The sequence below is a fragment of the Clinocottus analis genome, unplaced genomic scaffold, assembly GCF_023055335.1.
Source record: "Clinocottus analis isolate CAN_PGR_092001 unplaced genomic scaffold, fCliAna1.0.p SCAF_18, whole genome shotgun sequence".
Taxonomy (NCBI): domain Eukaryota; kingdom Metazoa; phylum Chordata; class Actinopteri; order Perciformes; family Cottidae; genus Clinocottus; species Clinocottus analis.
Window position 1 is genome coordinate 11,324,636 of NW_027175909.1, and position 27,908 is coordinate 11,352,543.

The 27,908-nt window shown below is 42.5% G+C and overlaps 1 protein-coding gene across 2 annotated transcripts; it reads left to right on the plus strand.

The window, feature by feature from the left end:
* The first annotated feature begins 1,375 nt into the window (after positions 1-1,375).
* nck1b (NCK adaptor protein 1b) lies at positions 1,376-24,645 on the plus strand. 2 transcript variants are annotated; one of them, XM_068582349.1, is made up of 5 exons: positions 1,376-1,592; positions 11,333-11,385; positions 11,804-12,044; positions 22,355-23,109; positions 23,399-24,645. In XM_068582349.1, exons 3-5 carry the CDS (start codon positions 11,819-11,821, stop codon positions 23,597-23,599), a joined length of 1,182 nt encoding a protein of 393 aa, XP_068438450.1. In that variant the 5' UTR covers positions 1,376-1,592; positions 11,333-11,385; positions 11,804-11,818; the 3' UTR covers positions 23,600-24,645. The 2 variants fall into 2 exon arrangements, with proteins under 2 accessions (XP_068438450.1, XP_068438451.1); XM_068582350.1 differs by lacking the exons at positions 1,376-1,592; positions 11,333-11,385; positions 11,804-12,044 and adding an exon at positions 14,731-14,844.
* The last annotated feature ends 3,263 nt before the right edge of the window (positions 24,646-27,908 follow it).

The following is a 27,908-nucleotide window of genomic DNA, read 5'->3' on the forward strand; positions in this document are numbered from 1 at the left end:
AGAAGTGTTGCTCACAATAAATCATTCTGTGTGATGATACTCTACCATTACTAAAATGATAAGTAAACAAGCTCAATTAGTTTACAACCAAAAGTTGAAGAACAATCATAAACACAATGTGAAATTGTCTTTGCCTGCCATGTCAATTTTCTTTTAAAACACTCTGGTCCACAACAAAAGTTTATTTATCAACCTAAAACATGTGAATAAACTGAGATAAAGAAGGTATTGTCTCCATTATGTCTGTTGTATCATCGTCTTGTTTTGAGATGGGATGAGATTGGTTGAAAGCAGAGTACATGTAGAGGAGGCCCATCTGTTTGAGCAGGAAACAGATTGCATCCTGCAGCGCGCTGCACAACCTTCCAAATTACTCTGCAACCTGCTTCAGCATAGACATGTTTATTAGAAGTTTCATTTCCCACGAGAGATCTAAATGGAATTATATGAGTTATTGTGTGTACATGTCTGAGTGCCTTTATTAAGGCTGTCCAATAGATGACTAATCTTTTTTTTTTTTTTTTTAAATTAAAAAGGCTCAACAACAACTATTATATGTATGTATATACAATATACATCATATAAAGGTTATTCAAGTACAGGTAATATATTACCAGCTGCAGCAAGCATTTAGGAAACATTTTTTAATTCTGAAAATAAGATGAAAACACTTTTTATGAGAACTGAATGTCTCTATACCTTTTTATTTATAATTAAATCATTCAGGATGAGATTAAGCCTAAAGTAGGCTAAATATCGTCTTTTGGACAGCTGATTCAGGGCCAAATTGATTAATAAGTAACAGTTATATAAAAGTGTAAAGATTCTGATTTCAATTAATGTCTAGTACGTATTGCTGAAGGAGGTAAAACAACGATTGAGCCTATGGACCAGTGATGGGGGCAATAGGCAAGAATTGCTATAGTTATATATTTGCAGTATTTCTAACTGGGTGTCTGTGGCAACATTCCCGGGGGGAAATGCTGCTTTGCATGGATAACATACACGTGAGATTACAAACTAAATCTCATTCATCAGACTGCTAAACTCTGAGCACATTTACAAAGTTTTAACTCAAATAGAAATTCCAAATCCACTAGAACTGAAACATTAAAGATTTACACGTCAAGCATGAAGATAGATCTGTATATCTCTCTTTTCATACGCGTTTCATTTACAATAGGGATTAGGTTGATTTTTTTAGCCTCTCAGGGCGAAAATCATGACGGATGCTAATGGTAATGCAAAACATCAGGAGCTGCAGTGCGTATAGACTGACAGCGCCGCGGTCCAATCACCGCAGAGTCGACTTCTCTGCAGCCAATCGGACGTAAGTAGGCGGAACCTGGAATCCGAACAGCTTGTGAGGCTGCTGCTAGCTAGCCTAGCTTTGCTACCCAGCAATGACATGCTTTGATATAGAAATGCTATTCCAACGGGGCACATCGTCTCATCGGCTAGGCTAGCTGGTCGGAGTGGGAAGAAAAAAAATCATTGGCCGCTAGCGGGGATTCCCGTTATCATTTGCGTGGCGCTCCCAGATATTGAATATTTCTTGAAGGAGAGAAGAAGAGGTGGTCATCATCAAGCAGGTAAGACACAGTGTGATTGTGAGCTGACGGTGACGGTGAAGCGACCACACTGCCGTTTCTCAAGAGAGCTAGGTTAACCGTTACAGGCTAGCTCCTGCTATCCTCTGGTTCACCGAGTAACGTTTTTAAGTCACGTCGGCTAGCAGCTAACCGTTAACCGTAAACCAGACACAAAAAAAAAACAGCCTGTCGCTGCCAACATGGCCAACATACGGTCACCCAGCCGGCTGGCGGGTGGTTCAGCTGTAAACCGAGATATTTGTCACCGTTATAAGCATTTTGGTGAGATGTCTTTGCCAGGATAACGCTTGCCAAGTTAGATAGCGCGATACACTTTTGTCAAGCTTAAGTTACGATATGAAAAAAAACCCATATAAAACTGCGGCACAACCCTCTTGAGTGAAGCTACTCTTCGTTTCGTGCTGGCACCACGTTAACGTTTTTATTTCTGAGACTGTAAACTGGGAGGACGCCTCAACGGTGGCCACAGCAAACGGTTCACGTTGCATCTCACAATTTACTGCAGTCCCTAAGTCCCATTGTTTGTATTTTATTTAACGTGAAGTAATGCTTGAGTTTAAGTTGCTGTCCAGTGATTGAACCCAGCTTGGTCATTGTCACGATGGAGGCATTCCTTATAATTCACTTACGATTCCCTGTAACGTTGCTCTTGTTGACTGTGCTTGTGGCGTTACTCAGCCTCTTCCTCGCCTACTGGTGTGGCCTTTGGATGATTCTTTGAATTAGGAATTGTTCTAATTGCTCATTCATCTATACATTTATTTTGAAAATTCATTGAGTAATAATTTAGCCTATGACATGAAAGATGTCCCTCGCAGTTAAACACTGTGATGGCTTCAGGTATTGTTTTGGCTTAACTGTCCCACACTTAAATTTGTTATGTTTACAACGGTATAAAGCAAAGAAAACCTAGCACATCTTAACATTAGAAAAGCTGGCACCAGGGAATATGTTTTTAAGTCCTAAATGAGTTAATATTACATAAATTCAGCTCCCAATTCAAAGCCAGAAGCTGACAACTGCATACTAGAATTTCAAATGGCTCTTAACTTTCATCTACCTAGGGAGGCAATTAATATGTAAGCAAATGCACTGTGCAAGTGAAAGCATTTCTGTTTTGGGGCAAAATGTTAGATAATTGCTCCCTTTGCATATCTCCTAACATTGTCGCTACCTCACACAAGCAAAGCCAGACTAAATGTCACGCTTCAGCAGCACAATGGGCGATAAGGCTTTTATAGTTGTTGGCAAGCACTAGTGTTTGTGTGGCCTGTTACAATACTTGTTCAACAGTGCTGTGAAACCAATCTGGAGATTAATATGGTTTGAGTGTTTCATCTCGCAGATATTAATTTGGAGATATGTGGTGAGTTAGACGTGCATGATTTAAGGGTGTAGCATGTGTCTCTTTCCAAACGCCAAAGGGTTTCTTTGCAGCTGCTGAATAGTATAGTTTCTGTAATTATTGTCACACTGACAGGCCTCTTCACAGTCTCTCATTAAGGTTTCAGGGAGGTGAGAGGGGGGGAAAAACATTTGGCCTGCCGTTGTTCCGTTCTCAGAGGGAGAATAGGTGCCATTTGTAGGGAGAAAGATGGTGGAGACCTGCTGACCACCACAATTTGCTTGAAGCCTGATATATTCTCTTGAGAATTGAGGCTAATTTCTAAGTATTATGAAAACGTCTATTAGAAGACCCAAAGAGAACATTTGCGACCATCCATGCCAGGTCATGTACTCCAGGATCAAGGACTCCCCCTGAAGTAAAGCTTTCAGTATTCAGCTATGCATATTGATACTACAGTGATGTGGCCCTCTTTACTTAGTCTGTCATATTTATAGCTTCTGTTGACTCGGATACCCTCCAACAATGCTCTTTCTTCATGTTATGACAGTATACTCTTATGGATATGCATTTGTGAGGTCCCTTTACTGCCCTGCCTCTTTCTCAGTGCCTGCTATGTGCTAGCAGTAGCCTCAAGCAGCCAAATCTGTGTCCTCACAGCCTCGGGGGGAAAATACCAACTGTGCAATTTTGTGATAGCCAAAAATGTAATGTGGCTGAAAATTCCCCTGGTCAGATGACAAGCCCAGGAATCTAATGTATTAAGTGGCTTTTGGTTTCTATAAGAGTTAAGAAGTGAAGATTTTTTTTTCTTTTCGTAATTCTCTTTTGTTTTTTCACTAATTGCATAAGCGCTCTTCCATTTCCTCTTTTTTTCTTCCCAATAGCACCTTTTTCTGTCTGACATGTCTCACTCTGACTGCTCATGCATGTAGGTATGTTTGAGCAGCAAATAAGAAAGGTACTTTCTCTGTATTAACCAACGTCACATGCTGAAGAAGAAATAAGGTAAAGAATGACAAGTGCACTTTTTTTTTTTAGACCCGAGAACATAAAAAAAGCTTTGCTCAGATTTAAAGCACACTAAAGCAAAGTTATCAAACCTTGCGCAGTTGTTGGTATTTGTTATGATGACATGCCTCCTCACTTCTGCAAAAGTTTATGGTCTAGATTATGTGCGGTTAGAATATCTATCATTTCTCATATGAAGGGTTTACTTCCTCATTTCTGGAGAAAAGAAGTGTGCAGTTTCAGTGGTGTTTTTCTCCATTAGTTCATATTGGTTTCATCTTTTCTTTCTGTGGGTTTGGCAGTGTGAAAAATAGTTTTTGTACTTGCAACTGCAGCTCTCATTGTGACGACAGAATTGGTTGTGAATCCATGACGAAAAATACAATGTCAAAATGTTTCGTTTAAAGTGTACATTTCTTTATTGATGAGAGAACATTTTAAAGGGACGCTACAACAACAACAAAGAGATTTGTATCTGCCAATAATGCAACAACTATAAGTTGTGAAAAAGGCATTTGCATACTAGTTTTTTTTTTACTGCATTTTGTCAGTTTTATGAAATGAAAGATGAAGAAATCGCTGTAGTCAGACTCGCCATATATTTGCTCTGGTTAAGCTCAAAATTTCAAAATATTTGAAACTATTGTTCATGGGAGCCAGAAAGCTTCTGCTTAATTCAGTCTTTTGTTTTTATGTGTTGCCACTTGCCATGGCAGTTGTTTAGTTTGTGTTGAAGTTCTAAGTGAGATAAAATACGTTAAGGTTATTGAAATCCATTTCTTAATAAAATTCACATAACAATTACCGTCTTATTACCGTGATATAAAATTGCGCACTGTGAAAGATTACTTTGTTCATATTGCTGTATGTATGCTGTTTCTCAGTCAGGGAACACAGTGGTGATAATGTGTTGAAAATGTTGTTAGTCTCATCTTGTCTATCAAACATCTTGTTGATTTTTCCAGACCCCAGATTTTTTTGTGGCATCACCATGCAATCTGGAATGTCTCCCGCTCTCAAGACGCTCTCACAAGTTCCAACACGTGGCCCTCCCAGACTTCTGTCCCAAGTGGCTTGTTTAGTCCTATTGTGACAGCACCCTAGGGCTCATATTTGCCAGGATGTTCGAAGACTAAGAGGAAGCCAGTGTATCCATTTCATCACTCCGACACAGGCTGCTGGGTATTATTATCTTGCAGTTTACAAATGATCTGCTTTTTTGACTGCAACAATACCTTTTTTCTAGAAGGCTGCAGTTGCAGCAGGTGTATGTCGGCTACAGTACATTTCATGGCCAAATCGTCTCTTTTGCTGACTCCTTAGTGCTCCGAGTAGTTTAAGTTTCCTGACACTGCACACAACCTAACCACAACAGATTTATTGTGCTGTAGTACTTGATGTTAGGAATCCTCCTGCTTTGTAAACTTGGATTAGTCATTGGGGAAACCCCTTTGAGGTCTCAGAGTTGGTGATGTAACCTGAAGGTTTATTTTCCTGTTGCCTTGATCCCAGGTTGCTTGGATGTGGCCATCATTGGACCTAGTATCTATAAGCAAACAGGCCACCCAGAACAACAACTGGCAACTCTAGCAACTAGCAGGGCGTGGATGCGGATGTATAGGCTCTGCTGATGTAGGTGGGGTCTGAGGAAATGGATCCTGTCTTACATAGAGGAATTATGTTTGAGTGTGTATTCACTAACGGAGAGGACTTTAGTGTGTTCTTGTTGGCAGGCTGCTTCTAAGGCTAGTTGTCGACTACATCAAACTAATTTTGTGTAAATGTTGGAAGGTTATAATTAGATTGTGTGAGCCAGCTTTAATTTGACTTATTTAGCAAAATCTAATGCCGTGACCTTATTTCTAGCCTGTTCTAAACATGTTTCCTGCAAGCACTTTGGTTATGTAATTTGTTGTAGTGTGTGCGGTACTTTGATGAGGCTTTTAAGGGTCGATACAGATCACTGATTTACTTACTTGTGAAGATCTGTCTTATTTTTTTTTTATTCAGCAAGCATTATATAAGAGACTCTGTGAAGCCACCACTTTTGTCTCATGTTTGTGTCATCCCTTTTAATCTTGAGTTCGTCTCACCATTCCAAAATACAGTACACAAAAAAGGACATCTCGTCCTGTTTTAAAGCCACAAAATCAGCAAGTCAGTTTACCAATGCCATCTCTCTGTGGTTAGAGAGTAGCACCCCGCCTCATGCCTTGTGAAATGTAGAATATGTAGTCATAATTAACTGAAGTGAAAATAGGGAACTAAAAACACATTTCAGCAATACTTGTGTAGTTGCCTTATCTATTACGAGGATTGTCAAATTTAGCAAGGGATATCTGTCATGATTGGTTGCCCAATCTATCAGAATATGGGTGGTTGACAAAATGTTGATACCATGTATTTGAATTCTCTGTATTTAAAGTTCAGTACTTTTAGCTCTAGACAAATAAATAAGGTAATATGGTATATCATTTGGATGAGATAACTCTAACGTGCATAAATACTGTGAAAGTGGCAGGGCTAGATTTCTTGTGATAAATTCTGTGGCTGACTTGCAATACAACATAGTTCAAATGGAGACATCTGTGTACCCTTCTTGCAGATTTGTTTTGATCATAGAGCAAGCCTTTTGTTGTGAAATTGACCGAAAAGAAAGCTTTAAACTTTCGGTGTTCGTTGTTTATATGAGAGAAAATCTCTGGCAATTCTCAAAAGACATGAACCAGTCTATTTTAGGCCATTCCCAACTGCTGAGGGTGCTCCTGAGGGGTGGATAACCAAATGCTTTCACACAGTCTTGAGCCTATAGGCTTAGCCCAAAACACTAGAGACCCGGCTGTCCTTAATTCAGTTTTAATATGATACTGGACTGGAATAAAACAGTTTTATTGGGGAACATCCTATTTTCTTCCAGCAACTCGAGTGTTCAAGTTTAAATTGGTTCTTAACTCTCTTAATTGAGATGCATTACATGCATCAATGCAAGGGAAAGATAAGTTATCTGAACTCAGAGGTCAAACCTGCTCTCTGTCAGATTGCATCACTTTCCCATCATCCGGTCACCCTTGTGTCCACACTTCCTGTCTCACAGCTGGCCTGCCAAGTCTCCCATGACCCTTTGCTGCTATGCTTCTGTTTTGTTTTGAGAGAATCTAGGACAGCTGGGATGAGTTGCAGTCTCATGGGCTTTAGTCGTTGCGGCTCGATGTGAAAAAGAGCACGGTGCATATCCGTCAGTCCGTCGCCGTCCGATTGTGAAGCCGGACCTGCCGTGTGGCCAAAATGTGAGTTTTGGTGTAAGTTGGCGGAAGTGCAGCCGTGCCAGAGGGGCTGAGTGAGCAGTGAGCATACAGGGCACATTCCAGAAGGCAGCAGAGGCTGTGATTTTAGCAGGCTGTCACAGGGATTAGGTTACTCTGTCTGCCTCTGTGAGCTCATGCTGTTGCTGTCTCAGAGCCTCAGCAATCCTGTCGAGTAGTGGTACTATTTGCTCCCACGGGGAAGAGAGACACAGATCCATAATTCCTCTCTCAGGCTTGTTTAGATTATGAGCTATCCAGTTGTTGTGACTTCATTTTTACAAAAAAACGCTGGTTTAAGTCAGACCCATTCACTGAAAATCCTTGAGAAACACTAATACCATTCTGGTTCTCTCTTTCTTTTGCATTCCTCTGGGGTTGTATCCTCAAATTGTGAATTATAACACAGGCCACTAGGTGTGCTCTTTGACAAGATCTACACTTTTCCTACAGAGACACAATGGGTTATGGCAGCAGCTGTAGACTGCAGGATGTGGTCGACACATCTCAGTGTTCCATAGTAACTTCGCAAAGTTGCAAACTGCATCTTGATTACACCAGTAATGTGCAGTTTTTGTGGTTTGTGGCTTGCAGTGTTACTTCAGCTTATTTACATTTTATTGACTAGCAAAAAATGCATTTTCTACTCTAGGCTTGTTTGTTTCACTAAAGATAACGCCATATTTGTGTAAGGGGTCTGTTGTTGATGGGAAACAGTTGTGACTAGTGTTGGCACTCTTGAGAACATGAGTGGATGACTGATAGTAACCCTGGTGGTGCTGTCACTGGCTCACAACTGGCACTATGGCAGTAGATAAGCTGGGCCTACTCTATCAGCTTGGTATTAGTTGTTAACAGTTAGCTATTAGGGCAAATAGTTTTAAACCTCAGCTTCATTCTCAACGTTGACATTAAAATTCTAAATTAACATTCAAGTTCTATGCAGCACTTGTATTCATTAAATATAATTGATTGAAGAAAAAACAAAATAATACAATGAATGACTTTATTCAAATTGAGGATTTTATTTAATCTTTTCATAGAATTTCAACAGATATTCAAAGCCTTAATCATAATCTTAATAGGAGCTAGTACAGCCATATTAACAGCACTATTTGCAAGACACAAGCGGGCCCATTTGTTAACGTCTTCTGTCATGTAGTATTATCTCTGTACATTTAGTTCAAACTGTGATTGTTGCAAGTGTTTTTTAGGTAAATGATCAAAAAGGACGCAAATTATGTTTATTCCAATAATGAAAACTTAAATGCCACCAATTATCAATTGTCATTTTTTTTAAGCAAAAAAGCCAAACATATTTTTTTTTCTCCAAATTTCCAAACATGAGGCTTTGCTGATTTGATTGATCTTATTCATATAATTGTATTCAGTTTGTGGCCTCATTTCCTGTGTTATAGGCTGATATGATGGTATTTCTGCTGCTGAATGTGCCATTCACCTTAAGTTGCCATCATTTATTGTCCAGTTAAAATCTAAATATCAAGATCGGGACATTATTTTGGTCCTTTTTCTGTTTTCATATTGGTATGGAGGCATAGTTTCAGCCACAGTTAGCTGGGAAACTCCTATAGTTACCACCGGCCACCAAATCTGACACCTGTCTACCATTCCATGTGGTCTAGTCGCCCTTGTTGACGACCACAGGGCTCGTGCATACAGATCCTGTTTTTGCTTTAAGTCTGGTACCCAAGTTATTTTCAGAGTTGTTTTGCTTGCATCTATCTCCACTGTTATTCACTACATACTCTATTGAGTTTCTGTATTGTATGGGCTCCAAGGGTTTAAATAGTTTTCATTTGAAGCTGCTCTCTTGACCAGGACTCCCTCAAATAAGAGCTCTTATATCTCAATGGGATCTCAAAAATTTTACTGTATCCTAAATCAGCAAACTGACCTATGGCAGGAAGATAGCGTTATACTTGTCTTGGTCCCAAAGTGGTCTGTTTTCTGGTTCACAAAATGCTGCTAAAAATCAAATTCTTGATGTTTTAAGAAAAGTTAAAAAAACAAAAAAAAACAATTGGAAACAGACACGTTATTAGATTTTGGTCAGACTAGCTGAACTTTTTTTTTTATTGAATGTGCGCGGGATGGTGATGGATGGGCTACCTGTTAATTCTGCCAGGCGGCAGGGTAAACTGAGCTCCACTGTGTATATGACACCATTTGAGAAGTTTGACCTATCTGACCTTGTGTTTAGTGCTTTGGAATCACGAGTGGCCTTGGCTCAGTCTGCAGCTGCGCGATTAGCTCAGAGCATCTGTCGCCCAACTTTGTGATCCTCCCTCACATCTGCAGTATCGTAAGTCACTGCGGTGTGGATGTGCTCTTAGTGCGCACCCACCCTAGATGTAAGGGGGGTAGCTCTAAATAGTCAGACTGGGATGCAGTAAAAAAAAAAAAAAAGGGAGATAGGTGGGGAAGGGTTAGTCCTACATTTATGCACTGGCAGTGAGAGTTGAATTTGAAAGATAGCAAGGGAGGGATGTTGTAAATGGAGAAAGAGCACATGCATACAAACTTGTCAGCCTCTTTGGCAGACAGTTTTCCAGCCCAGCCCAGGGAGTGGAGGGATTGTTGCCTTTTGTCTTGGTGAAAGAGGCAGCACTTGAAGAAAGTACATTAGCTCTTTTTGTTGTGTGTCAACATGTCTCCCAGTGTTCATTCATTTCATTAGTAGCGGAAAAGAAGCAGGCAATAACATGCCATGAGATAAAACCAAACTATACACCCTAATAGTTTTTAGTAAAGAAAGTAAAAAACACCGAACATGGGTTTAGGGGTGAAAATAGGCCAGGAGATACCCCTTCAAACCTTTCAGGTCTTTCAATTGCATTTTAGCTTTTGACTCTTGTCTTGGTCTTATTGTCATTCTGAAATGATGAACCATCTCAACATCTTGACTAAGTATAAGTACAGCTCTTTGCCTGTATTTATTTGCTGTTGATTTTACTCCCCTTGGCTAATCACGCTGAAAGTTTAGCTTGGCTCCTTATGTTTGCCTAAGATCAGGTTCTGGGGCTATCTCAAGGCCAGCTGGAGCTGAAACCTATACACTGCTGCTTCAAATAAAAAATAAAAAAACCAAGAGCTCTCAATCAATGAGGTCAGTGTCTGGTCCCTGAAGTCAGTCAGGCTGGGGTTTGGTGGGTGGGAGAAGGTGAAACTCCTTCCACTCCCATGACATCAGGGCAGCTAAGCACTAACCAGCCGCTCCAGAAGTCCCCCCCTCCTCAAGTGCTGCAGTATTAACCTAAGCGTAGATGTGCTGCTGGCTACATGGGTCATAAGACCGGTGGTTGTGAATGTGGTTATTGTTGAGCACAAACAAGTTTTGATTGTGGATCTGCACTCCCAAATCTGAATTTTTAAATGCCCAAGGAACTTGAATGCTCTTGTGATAAGCAACGTTGCAAACAATAGAGCCCTGCTTGTAATGCGGTTCACATAATCAAAGCATTTGCATAGGCTGCACACACAGGAATATTTAGTGGCCTTATCCTACATCATTAGTGCTCGGTGAGAGCTTCACTCCCTGACGTAGCCACAGTGCTGACGCACAGTGCCCCTCTTCTTTACTTCCCTATTACAATAATCTTTGCCATCCTTCTGGCTCACAGATTCGTGCTTGATTCCTCACACAGTAGACAATCGTTGGACCGCTTCTGGGAGGAAATAATCGTCCCCTCTGTAAATTTATGAAGAATGTGGATACAGAGAAATTGGCTCGATCCTCTCTGGCAGCTGTCACTGTTGAAGACTGAGAAGAATAGTCATTTACATCTGTTATTTTAACAGTACAATTGGTAAGGAGGAAATTACGTCTGCAGAGACTAAACTGTGGAAATGGTAGCTGGCTTTTCTTTAGGGCTAGCTGTAGTATATTTGCATAACACTGCCCGTAGCTTGACATCCAAATATCATCACCACTTCCAGAGTGGCCCTCAAGTCACCTAAAGAATAATACAGATACAACTGAGAGACACCTGTGAAAAGAGTTGGTTTGTAATCCTCCTGCATTGTCTCTGTTCTGTTCCCAGGTCGACAGAGAAGTATCAGAGCCCTTGAAGTTGTCAGCTTTGATGCAGTACAGGTACAACTATCTATATTCAAACACAGTTTCTAAATTTACTTTTGTGTCTCCTTACCAAAGCATTGTCTGGAGCAAACAGCACACAGATAGGTGAGATGTGTCAGTTCAAATGGAGGTTTTGAAGTTCAATTCTTAGTTATTTTTATGTAATTAAATGCATGTTGACTTGTCATTATTTAAACAGAACTAGCAAAAAACAGAAACTGTGCCATCACGTTGCCCTGCTCATTCTGGTGGTAGAAATTGAGGCTAACTCTATCGCTGCTACTGCTGCTGCGCATAAGTCAACACTGACCTAGATTCTAATGTATAATATCATGTTTTTTTTTGCTGATCAATCCGCTAAAAGTTTCTGTGATGTAGAATATTATTTTTAGCAACCCTGACATCCTTTTATTCTCTCCTCCCCCCCCTCCAGTGTACTGAGTGCAAGATGACGGAAGAGGTGATTGTCATCGCCAAGTTCGACTACATGGCCCAGCAGGACCAGGAGCTGGACATAAAGAAAAACGAGCGCCTCTGGCTCCTCGACGACTCCAAATCCTGGTGGAGGGTTCGAAATGCCACCAACAAAACAGGCTTTGTGCCGTCCAACTATGTGGAGAGGAAAAACAGTGCCAGGAAAGCTTCTATTGTCAAGAATCTCAAAGACACACTTGGTAAAACAAAACACACTTCTGCTCTATTCACTTTGAAAGTGTTCAATTCAACTAGCAATAGTGTGTTTATTTTTTTATTTTAGATACTTACATGATTCCAGTTAACCTGTATTTGCACTCTAAACATTTATATACATTGTCACTCACTCACAAGATGTTTGTGATAGAGATGACTGTATGTTTCCTACACAGCTGCATATTGATTGAGCATCCTTTTATCTAGGCCAGCACTACCTCTGTTTGTCTGTGACCACATTGCTGTGGTATCTAATGTGCTCTCACGGCCTCCAAGAAGGATGGTCGTAGGTCGATGTCTGATTGGTTGAAATGCTGAGAGCTACTTTCTTCTCACAGCCCACTTAGACTGAAGCTTTAGTTTCTGCTTGGGGTGTCTAGAGTGTAGTGTCTAATGTAATGTGGCGTTTTCCCTTATTGATGAAGCGTTTGTGTAGGTAAGCCTGTTTTACATTACTTTGATTTCATGTGTTCTGTTTTAGGTTGAATAAGAAATAGCAGAAAGAAAGATTGACTTTTCCAAATATCTCCTTCCCTTTTACCAGAATTGATACGACACAGGTGTTTTCTGCTCTGTCAACATAGCAGTGATATTTCTGGGCACTGCCAAGTGCCTTGTACTGCCAGGAGCACGGCAAATGTGACTGTATGTAAGCCAAGGTTACCATTTGTCTTCACTTAATTCTTCTTGATGACAGGCGTTTATGATAATTTGGGATACACACACTGACCACTGGCATCCAAATGACCTGATATTCATTTTGCCTACGATTTTGTGTCTCGCTCTTTTCTCTCATGTGTTTCATAAAGTCTGATTGTCTTTAGTTTCTGATTATTTTCACACTCTAATCTCCACTAGTTCTACTCTGCAAGACGTCATTGTCTCAATTAAGAGCATGATGGGATAACCGTGTGTGTTGGTGTAGTTAGGCTGTGTTTGTTTGGGGCAGATCTAATTAGATTTAAGGTTGTATAACAGCATTTGCTACAGGAACTTAAAGGCACACCCAAATAGATGTGCAGGATTTACATTAAATTGAGTATTTAGATAAATGACATGTGTTGTGGGATGTAATGCAGCTCTGTTTACTTGATGCGTTGTGGTTTGTAAAAAAATGCTTGTCATCAAACCGCACATGTGAAACAGAGAAGGAGGTAGCCTTATCTCTTTTGCTTTTGTGATTATGACTTTTTCCTGCGCGGGCGACCTCCTGCGAGGGAGCCCTGTCCTCAAAGTGTCTTTTACGTGCACAAAGGGACTGAAAGAATGTGGGTGTTCTAAGTACTTCTAACCAGAAGTGTCATCAATTTGTAACTATCACACTCTGCAGTGTTTGCAAAACACTTATCTTTTGGACATGTGAGCTTTGTCTTCCTGCTAGCTGCACAGTGTGTGTGTGTGTGTGTGTCTATGTGGGTATTTTTAGTTATTTAAAGTCTGTGTAACGTTCCTGGTGAGAGGAGAATGGTGATAGCATGGTAAAAAAAGAAAGGTAAATACAGCTAATAATATATATATATATATATATATATATATATATATATATATATATATATATATATATATTTTCTATCCTGATTACACTGTCTTTTTAATTTACAAGACATTCCCATAACTTATTGCTGGACTCAATCATGTAAATTGTTGTAACTGCTGCACATTTAGTTTGTACATTCTGTTTGCCCCCTAAGGGTGTAGGTTTACGTGACTGTTAGTGTACTGTGTTGTTGGGTCGCACCACGGCCACAGGCTTCCTAACAACTTCCCACCTGTCACTACATCCACTGATCAAATAACCTCAGGTGAACAGCTGCACGGCACACACACACACACACAGGCACAGGCACACAGGCTCAGGTCTCACTCCCACAAACACAATAAAAAAGGACTAATGTAAAACATGAGTTCAGGCATATGTGAGCCTTGTTAAACACTAATACAATCTGAGAAAGCTTGTAAATCCGTCACCTTCATTTGTCTCTTTTTTTTTTGTAATAAGCTAAAATTAGATTTACAATGTTTAAACTAGAAGATTGTTGGTAGTGGTTGTATTTTTATGTGTGGGAGAACAACAAGAGAAACAAAACAGATGACTACACTTCCATATGTTATGTGGGAGGGGAAAAAAATCTTTTTTTTCTTTTTTTAAACAAGTTGCTGGGTGTGGAGTGGTGTCATCATTTGGAAGAATGTGTAAGGGTATCATCTGTCTGCAGATGGCTGTTTTTTGGTGTGTGTGTGTGTGGACTCATGTTTCCTGGGTTTGTTATAAAGTTATGAGTGTGTCTCTACAAACAACTGCAGTCATGTGACAGAACTCAATGACTTGACTCACTCAGCCGCTGTGCAGCGTCCCTACAGATCCTTACTTACCAAATGTATTTTTATATCATTCCACTCCTAGAAATACTAATCTGCTGCTTAATGTTGATAGACTAGATCCTTTACTTTTTCTATATCCCTCTTCTTTTATCTCTCTTCCTTTCTCTGAGTCTGAGCAATAGCCCCCTCCCTCTTTACTTCTTACCCTTTCCATGAGGCCTCTGTACTCTGCCTTCCAGAGCTAGACTGGAGGCCTCCCTATCCCGCGCACTCATTGGCTAACACTGACCACGTGGTCATGGTGTGGGCCGCCCAGCTCTGCTGTCCGCCCAGCTCTCTGGGTGTTCACATGGAATTACTCTACAGCTGCAGTGGGAAGAGCGCAGGGGCCGGGAAAGAGACAGAGAGGGAGACACAGCGAGCCCAAAATGGACATGGCTAACCTATTCAAACATTTCTTTCGTGAGTTTTTCCACTTTCTTCGTCATTCTGTCGCTCCTTGTTTTCTGTTTCGACAAGCAGTTTTGAGAGCTTTTGTCTAAAGTTTGAGGCGTTCTTTTCTCTGACTGTGCAAGAGTGGTTGTCACGGTTTTCTTTCATCATACCCTTTCAGAGTTATTATTCTTTTCATTTTGGTTGTAAGCTTCAGGTCAGCCGAATGAATGTCATATTTAGAGTGAGCAGGAAGGTATTTCTGTGCTAACATGTTGTGCTGGTAGGGAGAGAGTGCCTCAACAGCTTTTTACGGCTGTCTGCGTGAGCCGCTGCAAAGACTGGGTGGATATGCTTTTGAGAAGCCTTCTGCTGAGCCGAAGCCTGTAATTGCCTCAGCAATCATTCTCTGTCTCTTTCTTTTAAACACACACACACATGCATACACACACACACGCACACACACATGCACACACAGTAATCCTACTCCCATTTCTTTCTAGCATTTGTCCTAGTGAGTGGGCTGCAACTTGGTAGATTACATTATCATGCTTGAAGACCTCCTTCTCCACCCCGTTTAGGAATATCTCAAGACATAGCTGAAGTCTGTTTTCTTTTATGCTAGCCTCGGGGCAAGCTCGCTCATTCTGGGAGGGTCCCTCCTCCACCCCGTCAACCCCACCGCTAGTCATGAGCTACAGTTGAAGGGACGCGGGGTGCTCATGTAGAACACTGTAGTCATTGTACTGAGAGGAGCAAGGGGTCTCCGCTGATTGATGGGACTCGGGCTCCCATCTCCCACACCTCGCCTGGTTATCAGAGGAATGTCATTACCCCGGCAGCTCCGTGGGCCGCAGATACTTTACAGCCACACTAACACACTTTTTCAAAAGGCCCGGGCGCACACCCATGCTGTAATCTCACCTTGTAACCGTTGAGTGGTATCTCCTGTCTCTGTCTATCTCTCTACGTGTGTGTGTGTGTGTGTGTGTGTGTGTGTGTGTGTGTGTCCGCTGCTTGTAAAGAATTCAGAGAGTGCAAAGGGCTGAGAAGAACATAGAGATGAGCTAACAAACCCTTTTCTTGTGTAAACTGAGAGCTGTTAGTCTCCTCTCTCTCTCTCTCTCTCTCTCTCTCTCTCTCTCTCTCTCTCTCTCTCTCTCTCTCTCTCTCTCTCTCTCTCTCTCTCTCTCTCTCTCTCTCTCTCTCTCTCTCTCTCTCTCTCTCTCTCTCTCCCCCCTTCCTCTGTTTTCCTGTTTCTTAGCCTCCCCAGCGAGCGGAAACTCTAATTTGAGCCACATTTCTCTCTGAGCGTTGGAGTGCAGGCCAGAGAGGAAGTTAGAAGGAAGTTGAATCATTGTGCGGGGTCTGTCTGTTTGACTTTCTGGCAGTCTCTATCCCGTGCTGCCTGCTTTCCCACTCCTTTTCTTTTCTCCAAACCGCTGTTCCAGACCAGAAAAGTAAAAGACCTAATTATAATTAAAAGTTTGGCGGGAGAGTTGTTAACGCCGTTTAAGCCTTAAGATGTTTCTCTCCCGTGAAGCTGTCCACTCATCTTTGTTTTCCTGTTTCTTCTGCCATTAAGAATTGCTTAACAGGAAGTGAGCAGTGAGTTTGGACTTGTTGAACACTTGCAAAGCACTGTAAACATGTTGGTAGAAAACAGTGGAACTGCTACACCACAGCTCCCCTGGTACATTAACCTGATGGTTGACGAATAGACTAGTGGATTGACAGAAAATACATCGATAATTAAGTTATAAGTTTAGCATTTTCTTTCTAGCAACAACATTTGCTTGTTTCCAGCTTTATACATGTTAGGATTAGGTTGTGTTGAGTTTACCAATACCTACCCTGAGTCATAGTTTTAAATCCATGTCATGAGTATAGCTGGCTAGTAAACACCAATACTTCTTTGTTATTGAATGAAATGTAGAGATTTGATGTCTCAAAATGTCGTGGATGGAAAGCTGGCATTGAGGCCGGTATGTGGGTCAGTTTTGTAGTCTTGTTTTCTTATTTGTTCATTTCAAATTTTAGTCAACATTTTGCCTTTTCTGTTTTGTCTTTCAACAATATTTACAAAATGTAGCTTCATGAGAAGAAAAAAAAACATGAATATGTCCTAAGTCAAGCGTGTCAATGTATCGGCACATTCTCAGCAACACTCCGCTCTCTGTCATTAGACTGATCCTAGATCAGCCAGCAGGGCGAATACTTATCTCTCAGTTTAGCTTCCTGCAGTTGCTCCTACTCTTCCACAAATACATGTTGTTGTTTTAAAGTTGCCAAGTCATCTGTTGTATCAAAATGATACAACAGATCATTTTGATACAACAAATGCCATATGTACTTAAGTACATATGGCATTTGACGAGTGGGAACCCAAGATATAATGTTCTATAAATTTGGGTCACCAGAGTTGAGGTTAAGAAAAAATAGGTAAGATGAAAGAAATTATGAAAATGCGTGACTGTGAAAGGTTAGAAATGGTTGGTGTTTGAGAGTGATCCTTCATTCAGTGGTGGAAAAATATACAAATATCAATAGCCAGGCTTGATTCACAACCAGTGTGATTTCAGAATTAAAGTTATTAATGGCAGGAATCAATACAACCACCTTTTTGGCTATCAGGAAGGGTTCTACTTGACAGAGTGTGTGACGACATGCTGTACTGTCCAAAGCTGTAAAAACCAAATGGAGCACTGCGCCGCCCTCCCCTCCCTCTGCTCCATCACAGCGGCTGACGGCTGCCTGCTTTTGATGTCTCAGACGGCTGAAGTTGAAAGAGCTTTGAATGTTTCCTGTGCAGCTATCTGTCAGCCATGTTCGCAGCTTGATTGAAGCTGTAGTCCTTAAAGGCACCCCAAACCAATCCCATTGAGGAACACGCCAACTTGCTCTTGTGTACGTACGTTCCCTTTAGTCAGCTTGACTCACTCTTTCTGTCTGCACACAGTGTCATTACATTTAATGTGCAGGTCTCATACTGAACCATATGGCTGAGGGCGGCTGTGTTGCCTCACATGTCCGCTGAAAGCGAGTGACACATTGTTGTCAAGAGTTTAAATTGCCATGGACACACAGAGGAAGGACTTCAGGATGTGGAAGGGACTCGCCAGTGTTGTACTGACCAGATTACCAGAACGTTTAAAACACTTTTGGCTCGAAAAGAATGAACATTTCTTCGTCAGCGTCGGCGACAAAGCATTTCGCTGCTGTTGAACTTGTCCCAGTGTTTGTGTTCAAGTACAGGGATGTTCAGATGCTGTCAGACAGCCTGACGCGGGGTGTTGTCGTCCACAGAGGAAGAGCCCTGGAATGGAGGGAAGCCGAGGGGTCGAGAGGGCCCTGGCAGACAATGGCTAGCCAGCCAGCTTTGGGAGGCCAGAGTTAAAAAACAAAATGAGTTCCTCTCTGTCACTGGTAGCCGAACAATCTCTCCAGCACTTTCTTCTCCTCTTTCACCTCATCTGTAAGCAAAAAGTGAAGTTGTTTTTTTGGGGTGGATTTGACACGCGCGTGTTGTGAGGCCTTTTGTCATTGTTTGCGGTGAGTTACTGGCTTCTGACACGACATGATTTCCTTCCTCTGCGTCCTTTTCTCAGGAAATACACAGGAAAAAGCATCTGACGTCAAAAAGAGAAAATTTTCCAGTGCATTTTACTTCCACATCTGTGTTGAGGATCTTTCTTAAGTAACAGTATAGCGGCGGCATGGCGTATGGATTTCGAGGGAAGCGCCCGGCGAGCACATCTGCATAGACACATTTTTTAGGTTTGCTTTCAGGTGGGAGCTCTGAGAGGAGGACTGTTAGTATTTACTTTCATTTCAACACAATTCTACTCGTCTGACTCAAGTGTTTGTGTTTTGGTGGAGCTGTTTTGCTGGGAGGCCTGGACAGTACTGTGACCTGCTGGTAAGATGGGCGGTCCCATGCTTAAAGATTCACGGCTTCAGTCCTGATAACAACCAGTGATGTGTCCATCACAACAACTGAAGCTGTGTCTGTTGACCTCACGGCTGCCCCGTCACTGTAACTTTGATATCATATGCAGAGTTGTAATGAAACAATGTACAGTGAATACAATTAAATATTACATTATAAATATTGCACTCATTTTAGCTAGTTCTTTATACATTTTAAGATGGTACTTAGTAATAAACTATTTTACCTTTTCTGTGCAAGTTTTAGAACAATGTCAAATTGTGCTGACTCAGTCGTACTGTTTTTCTCCATACATTTTTATATGTACAGTTTGCCATTTTACGCTCATTTCAATCAGACTGAAATTCTACTTACTCTTCAAGTGAATCAACTAACTAAATAAGTAATTCTAAGTAATTACAGACTTAAAGCGAACCGCAGTAGGCTGCCAAAGCTGTTTCATTGGGATGTCCCTGCAATTATATTTCAAGGGAAAATGGTTAAGCTATTTGTTAGATCAAATAAATATGAAATATGTCAATTCTCTTATGGTCAGTCAAAGCTCATCGGGTACTGCTGCTGGGTCAGGGTTTTTTGATGGCTGCACTGACCTAACCCCTAATGAGAGCCAATCCACATCGCTCAATCCGCTAAAAATATGCCTTTATTATCAACCACCAGAACCCGACCCTCCTTATTTTATGCATTATAATTGAGCACTTGTCAGGACGGAGACATGGCCACCGCAGGGTTCCTTTTTGAGGCGCAGCTAAAGCTTGAGAAATCCAGAGATCTTTCTTTCTCCCCCACCAACAGTCATAGGAAGATCTCGGATAAATAAAAGGATGCGTTGTTCCAAAATAAATCCGCTAAACAAGTAACCCTTTATTAAAGATATGAACGCTTACCCTGGCATACACACATATACGTCCCTCCAAATAGTTTAATATTAACAGGAAGTGTTAGAATTGTAATGAGTAATTTGTTATCAGAAATTATTTGAATGATTTAAGGTTTTTCTCCTTAAAGTAACACCAATGACCAATTTGATTGAACAAAAGCACGTTGACCAACCAAACCGACCAGAAGGCGTCTGCCCTGCACACCTGGCAGAATATGCAGGAAGTGCGCGCCAAATTTGGTTATCACCAGTCAAAAATGCTGCGGTGTCCACCAATGAAGACAGGGGCCTTGCTCTAAGCATTACCACGCTGAGTGTGTGTGAAAGCCCGGCAAGATAGGAGCCTCTGCTGCATTGTAAAAGAACTCATAAACTCTGTTGTTTGTTTGCTGCCACCAGAGGGAATTCTCCGCAATTGACCTCGCATAAGGACCCATGGGCACTTCATCTTCTCTTCTCCTCTCTCCGTATCATCTGCCTCCCATGCACATGACAACTTCCCTTCAATAACTCAGCTTAGATTGAGCGTCTCGTCAATTGCAGTGACTTCTGGATTCTGATCTTTTTTTTTTAATTAAGCAAAGTGTTTATGTAGGAAGCAGGATGCGGCAAATGCCATCCCTGACAGGGACACTGATGAGGGCTGTTATACCTGGCTCGAGAGATAAAATATAAGCTCTCAGTTGTCCCCATTCTCAGCTGGAGCTCAACGTTCATTTATTTATGCAGGGTTGACCCCTGACCTTTTGTTTGGAGCTAACTAGGCCATTTCCAACTGTGCACAGCTCACTTCCTGGAGCTTGCACCTGTGCGAACATCTTCTGCCTCAACATGTGACTGTGGAAACGTTGAAGAGTACATTCATAATCCAGAGTTTCTGGAATTCCCGAATTTCTCCATTTCATCTATTTTAAAAACAATGTAGACGTTTTTTTTTTTTTTTAAGTTCTTCCTTTTGAGTTTTTAAAACTCCACAGAGGCATACGTAGACCTCCACATACAGACATCAGCTTTTAGCACCCTGTGTGCAGCCTGTAGTTATCTACAGTGGTGTGACTAATTACAGGGTCTACCTGGAAGCAATTTGACGTTGGACTCTCAGCGCTACCATGAAATTTGTCTGTGCTCCTTGAGTCACGGACACCTTTCAGTGCCAATTTATCTGTGGTAAAGCAGATTCAGTGTGGCATGGCGACAAATTAGTCACGTTCCTCGCTCTGAAAACAAACACTCACCATCCTCCCAGCACAATCCTGGAGACTACGCCCTACCTTCCTATATAATTTCACCCAGCTGACTTTTGATTATGCAAGCAAATAGCCTCGCGAACGTAATCATAAATAGTCACTACTTTGGTCTGCGCACTGTGTCTGGTATCAAGGTCTGTCTCAGCCCGGGTCAGGTTTGCCTGCATCATCATTTCAGCCGTAGGTCTGTGACGATAGCAGTTATGTTGTATTAGCTTTGCAAGAACGCACAACAGGGTGGACTGTTCTGTTCCTCTCTACAAGTAATATACAGGTAGATCAAGCTGTGGTTCCCCTTGTTGCTTTCTGGTGTCTTGAAAAGTTTAAAGAAGTTTAGATCCCGCCACTGTGTCCACTGCTAGCTACACGTGTGTCATACAATTGTTGGCATGCCAAACTGCCAAGTGGAAATTCCTGTCCAGTAAGACGACGGCCACAGGCCTGCCAAAGCTCGGCCTCTGGGCTTCATAACCGAGGGAAAGGCTAAAGGGCTTGGTAATCCCCCCTTCTGTAAGCCTCTGGGCTGTTTCGAGTTGCCAAAAGGTCGACTGCATGTATGAAATAATTCCCCCCGTGCTCATGCCCTGTGTGACTGCCTGGCATTAAGACAGCAAACCGAAAGGAAAAGCGCACTCTTTGCTAGACCACCGTGGATAGTGTCTTGATAAATATGCCTTTTTTATGAATTCCCTCTCTTTGCCTGAATCACATGGTCCGCTCAGTGGGATGCTTCGGGGGTAACGTGGGAGCGGAGAATTGTGGACCGAGGGGAGGAGGCGATGCTAAGAGCGAGAGTGGTTGCAGACTTGGGACTGAGTTTGGTATCCAGATGCTGTGCCAGCAAGGCCGCAGGTGTCGGGGCAGCCGGGGTGGTCAGCAACAATGAAGTATGATTGTGTTCAAGTCCTGTTGTCCGTTGTTCATTCCAGTGTTAGGTAGCAGTACTTTGATAAACTAGTGTACTTTTTTTTTTTTTTTTCTCGCAGGATTTATAGGCCCATGCCGAAACAAGATTTTACCCCAACAAGTTTTTTTCTTTTCACCCACACCGTCATTGCTTTTTTTGTTTCCTCAGCCTAATCCCCAAGAATGCATCTGGGTTTGAAGTGTGGGGGGCTAGGCCACTGTACATGTGGAAAAGCAATGATTTTAGCCCTACTTACCCTCCTCGCTAATGCTTATTATCGCTGCCTGGTATTTGTCTGAGATTTTTACTCCTCCCTTTTGCGTGCGTGCGTGCGTGCTGGTTTTCTGTTGAGACTTGTTCCACATCAGTGAAAAGGGTGTGAAACTGTGAATTCCAGGGACTTGCTTTTTAGTAAAATTGTGACCTTTCGGGAAATTGATACAAAAGATCTGTGTACCTTCTAATTACCTTCCTCGCCTAATTCACTGGTTTCACTTAAGTTTGGTGTAGATGACGCCTCTTTGTCTTTTAACTCTTACACCTTTTTTTTTGTCTAGGAATTGGGAAGGTGAAGAGCAGAAAGGGGGGTATGCGAGACACGGCCTCCAACGCAGACACGGACATGGGTGCAGATAACGGCGAGCGACTTTACGACCTCAACCTGCCCGCCTTGGTCAAGTTCAGCTACACGGCCGAGCGCGAGGACGAGCTGTCTCTGGTGAAAGGCACGCGGGTTGTGGTGATGGAGAAGTGCAGCGACGGATGGTGGCGTGGCAGCTACACCGGACGGTCCGGCTGGTTTCCGTCCAACTACGTGACAGAGGACATGGACGGGACGGCGGGGGTAGGGGGCATGGGCGGGATCGGCGACCCGGCCGGATTGCTAACGGAGAAGCTGGCCGCCGTGGTGAACAGCACCACGAACGGCAACAGAGTGCTGCACACGGTTCAGGCCCTCTACCCGTTTAGCTCGGGCAATGACGAGGAGCTTAACTTTGAAAAAGGCGAGGTGATGGAGGTCGTGGAGAAGCCCGAGAACGACCCGGAGTGGTGGAAGTGTCGCAAAGCGGACGGACAACTGGGCTTGGTGCCTAAAAACTACGTCACTGTGCTGGACTCCGCCTCCCATAAATCCGCGGCAGGGCCTGCCGGGCCGCCCACGCCCGACTGTGACTACATCTCGCCCTCGAGCGTCGGGCGCTTCGCGGGGAAGGAGTGGTACTACGGAAAGGTGACGCGCCACCAGGCGGAGGTGGCCCTCAACCAGAGAGGCGTCGAGGGGGACTTTCTCATCCGAGACAGCGAGTCATCGGTCAGTAGCCTCGGTTCTCTTGATGTGTTGTACAAGGTTCACCCCTGTGAGTCACCTTTACACTGTGTGGTTTGGGCTGTCAGGTGGTTATTCGGAGCTTTGGAGACAGCGTCTGAAATTTAGGATCCAATTCTCCCAATGCGACTGCTGCTACGAATGCTAGAATAAACATTCAAGGTTGTTGTTGCCGCACAGTCTAAAGGCGCCTTGACTCAACAGAAATAACCTTTTAAAAGCTTTGTCTGAACACTGAGAATATAAACGTGTGTTTCCTTTTTTCTTTTCACAGCCAAATGACTTCTCCATCTCCCTGAAGGCGCAGAGTAAGAACAAGCATTTCAAAGTGCAGCTGAAAGAAACCCTTTACTGCATTGGACAGCGCAAGTTCAACTCTATGGAGGAGCTTGTTGAACACTACAAAAAGGCCCCCATCTTTACCAGTGAGCAAGGAGACAAACTGTACCTGATCAAGGCTCTGGCTGCCTCCTGATCCCTCTCTGTTAAACACACTTCCACGCAGAATCACACACACACACACAAACCTATACGTTAACTGCATCCCTATATAAATACATTCAGATACTTACGCCAGAACACACACTAACATTTAAACTCCAAGCCTGAGGACTTAAACACATCATCAGGACTTTAATGCCCGATTGGTGAGCATTCCAAGAGGAGGTATGGAAAAAGTATGGGAGACACACGGAGGAATGGAAGCGAGAGACAAAAAGACTATGGACTCCTGAGAGTTGACTACAGACTTCTTGATCGCCTATTTTAAATTATCCAGATGTGTTAGGTCATAGGCAATGCCATTTATTTCCACCTTGATATCTATTAGAGTTGCCTTTTTAGTTTCCTTTTTTTTTGTTTTTGTTGATAATATATAATCTTTTTAACGGTTTCTTTAAAACAAAAAAAATGTGACTTTTAACTGTATCCAACAACAACCACCACCCGTATGAGGCATTTTTCAGATGTTCGCAAACTCGCCTACAGATGTCGACATTTCAACTCGTTTTTATGTTGTCTGTCTTAATTCTTTCTCTGATTGTGGACACGCTAATCCACAACTTGCTAACTGCTAATCATGAATAAAAACTAAGTGACCAAAATATATTTATTGACACAATTCTGTTAGGATCATAGTGGTAGAGATTGCAATATCGCACGCCGCCTGTGGTTGGAGGATTCCCTCGTTGTTCAACTTTATTTTTGTACAACCGAACTGCTTGTCTCACATATTGCTGTATCCATATCATGTGAATGTTACAAAGCCGAGACATTGCAGAGAGTTGGGCGGGCGGGCTGACTTTGCATGCGTGCATGCAGGCAGTAAAGTGTCCTTGCACTTCCATCGCCCAAAAGAGAGACGTCTTCATGAGCGATGGGAAGTTTGTCCCCTTGTCTAGAGGTCATGTGACGAATCGGGAAAGGAGTTCCCGCCCTCAGCTCCTTGCTGAAGTGTGACTGACAGCTGATGCGTCCTCCCAGTGTCACTAAAGGGGGAGAGACTCTCGAAGAGGAGGAGGAGGAGGAGGAGGAAGAAGGATGGCATAGGGATGGGTGTACGCTGACAGCAGTGCAGCTTCCAAACACAGCTGGGAGGGGAAACGGAGGACCAGTATAGGCGGTCGGGATGATGAGGTCACTGCTCCTCAATTAGCGATCACTGGAGGGAATGGATGAGTTAAGGGGTCACCCGGGGGTCGTGTTTGTGCGGTTGCAGCACACATACATCACGCCAGGAGACGCCCTTTCTGCTCGAGGACACACAGAGGGCTTCCAGAAACTTAATTCCTTATGTCACGACGAAGTACTGGGAAAAGAAATGCTCTGTATTTCCTTTGATATCTGGGCTATCATTTCCACGGTCAATATGTCTTAAAAAGAAGGTCGTAGTTTGGGGGAGTCCGAAAATGTACGGTCAGAATAAAGTGCACCTAAATGTGTTCAGCAAAACACACGGTTTGTATTTCCAGTGAATGGGTATTTGTTGAGTGAAAATGGACCAAGTAGTGTTTTGAATGTTGAACGGGGGAGGGGTGGTGGGGGGGCAGCGAGCACCAGCGCCTGCAATCAAAGCTGCAGCGGCGCTGGCAGGGCGCCGCGGCCGCGGCAGCGGGCTCAGGGAGATGAGGATCACGATGATGAGTTCTCCAGCCGCGGCCAGTTGGACCCGAGGGGAGAAGGGGAAGGGGGGAAGGGGGTGGGGGGAGGGAGGGATTTCATAGCGGAGGAATGGAAAAATGGACCTTGAAAAACAAAAGCAGTGAAGTAGGATCTAGGGAGGAGACTTGGAGAATGTGTTCCACTGAATAGAGAATCTGGAGTACCGCTCCCAGTCCAATACGGGTGGGGAAGTGAACCAAGGCCAACGGCGATGTATCATAGTAGAAAAGAAAGGGTTTCGGATGGGAGGCCTTTCAAGGTCTAATTAAACCAAGTATGATAAAGGAAGTCATGCCACACGCCACTCAAAACATGGGTGTGAACCTTTTTTTTCTTCTTTTCTCTCCATTCCCCAGATGATTGACAGAGCTCTTTCTACAAGAGCTGTGTTTTCTCTGTTTTGGAGCTGTGAAAGATGAATTATAAACAGAGCAACAATTAACTTTTTTTTTTTGTTGTCGTTGCATTCGTGACTGATTTTAGATTTTGAAATGGCAAGTTCTAATTATGCGCCTTCAGTACCAGTCGTCAATTAATTAAAGTGAGATTACGTTTGAGTAAATAGTACAAAAACATTCCAGGATTAAAAGGCTTGTGCCAGGACTCAAAGGTCTTGTTTACTACCTAAACATGGTTGAAAATGTAAATCAGAGGCCTGGTTATCAGTGTGACTCGAGTGTGTTGTGTTCGTTCTGGGTCCTAAATCTATTAACGGAAAAAACATGTCGGGCGCCTGTGCCTGTATTCCCGTCATTTTCAGTCTTCTTCTTTATTTGATTTGTGTTATTGGTCAGCAGATAAGTATTTCGTGACAGGAATCCTGTCGCATTTCATTCATGACACTCGACCCCGGGCTGTTGCATTGGTGCCATTTCTTCTGACACTTTACACGAGTGTTTGCCTACCGTGATAACCAAATGCTAACAACCACCCAATTTTCTTTTCTTTTCTTTTTATTTTGTTGTGAAATTTCCTCCCCGACTTCCAGTCCCACAGCATCGGTAATATTACACATCATTAAAGTGACAAACGCCAACGCAATGTGCTCCAGTTTGAAGGATTTAGGAGATTTTAATGTGCCTTCACAGCTTTCTGTCAACCAAAGGTTTAGCCCCTTTTTTTTTTTTTTCTTCATCATCTTCTTCTTCCCACCTCTCGTCACCACTGTGTGCTATCTGGTTGAAGCTTTGCATGTGCGTCTGATTGGTGAGCGTTTGGTTGGGTTCTCATCCTCGTACAGAAACGGTGTTTCCTCATTTAGCTGTCGGCTGAAAATGTCATTGTCATTTTTCTTTTTCTGTCTCGCATAAAATGCCCATTAGGTGATATTGTGTGTAGTTTCAAGTGACCTTACCTTTGCTGAGTTCATCGAGTGTAACTTCTTAAGTGACAGTGAATGCCTACATGTACGGTATACAATATGTGCTGATGTTCATTCAGAAACATAACCACCAGGTGTGATGTAATCATGACCTGCATCTCATGTGTGAGCACCTCAAGTAAACGGCATCACACATCGTCGGTTGTGAAGAAAACTGTCATGGCTTCCAAGGAAATAGTATTTCTTATTTTTTATGTCTGTATGTATTTCATATAAGACTAGTGTAAGACATTCACTTTTGCAGTTTAGCCACTTAAATATGTAAAAAAGAAAAATCTTCAATACTTAAATGTTTTACTTGATATTCAAATACAGAACTACGGTATCGCCCTGCATATTGTTATGAAATGGGATCTCTTTTTTTTTTTTCTTCCATTTTACACCAATGGAGGCTGCATGAGCAGAGCCTTGTAGCTGTACAGGAATGGTTTTAAAATCTGCTTAAAAGGACACGAGCGTCAGTTGTGACGGATATCATCAAGAGATCGTTTATCAAACTATATTTCGTCTTCAAGGACTACCGTGCAGCCGGACCGCTTCATGTTTCTCGACTGCTAAACAAGCCTCAGATGATCTTGAATCCTCCCCCAGGATTGATTTCTTGATAATATTCAGAACAAATGACCCCCCCCCCCCCTCCTCTCGTGTTCAACTTTGGTGCTTTTTGTGCTGCTTCTTGGTGTTCTTTGTCTCACAGAGCTTTTTTTTTTTTTTTCTTTCTGTATGAGACTGAAGAAAACAGATCCATGCTGTGGAATGATAAAGGCAGTGCTGTGAAATTTTATGTCATGCTCTTAATACTGTTTTTATGGAGGGGAGATTGTCTTCAGGTGTAATAATTTAGAAGAGTTTATTAGAGTGTTCAAAAGACGTAATAAACAGCATAAAAATGATATGATGATGAGGTCTTGTTTCAAACTGTCACAATGTTTTAATACTAAAGTTTTGTCTCAACGTGTTTTTTTTTTCTGCTTTCTGGACTCGCCTATTGTTCGTCAAGTCCTAACGATAAGAAAAGTAGGGAGATTATTTTTCTTCTAAGTGCTTTAGCTTTACTATGTGATTTCTAGTGCCGTTTAAATTAGGATATTAACTTCATGTGAAGGAAGGCGAGTGATGCCTGCACGCGCACAGCACCGGTGGTTTTGCATGGTGCATGTGCGCCACTTGGTGGCCGTCTGTGTTATTGCTACTGTCACCACCGGGGGCCCAATCGCAGATGAGACCTTCAACAAGGCTTCCA

Coding starts and splice junctions, on each gene's coding strand:
- nck1b (XM_068582349.1), top strand. CDS start 11,819: ATGACGGAAGAGGTGATTGTCATCGCCAAGTTCGACTACATGGCCCAG. Junction 12,045..22,354: donor GAATCTCAAAGACACACTTG/GTAAAACAAAAC, acceptor TTTTTTGTCTAG/GAATTGGGAAGGTGAAGAGC. Junction 23,110..23,398: donor TCCGAGACAGCGAGTCATCG/GTCAGTAGCCTC, acceptor TTCTTTTCACAG/CCAAATGACTTCTCCATCTC.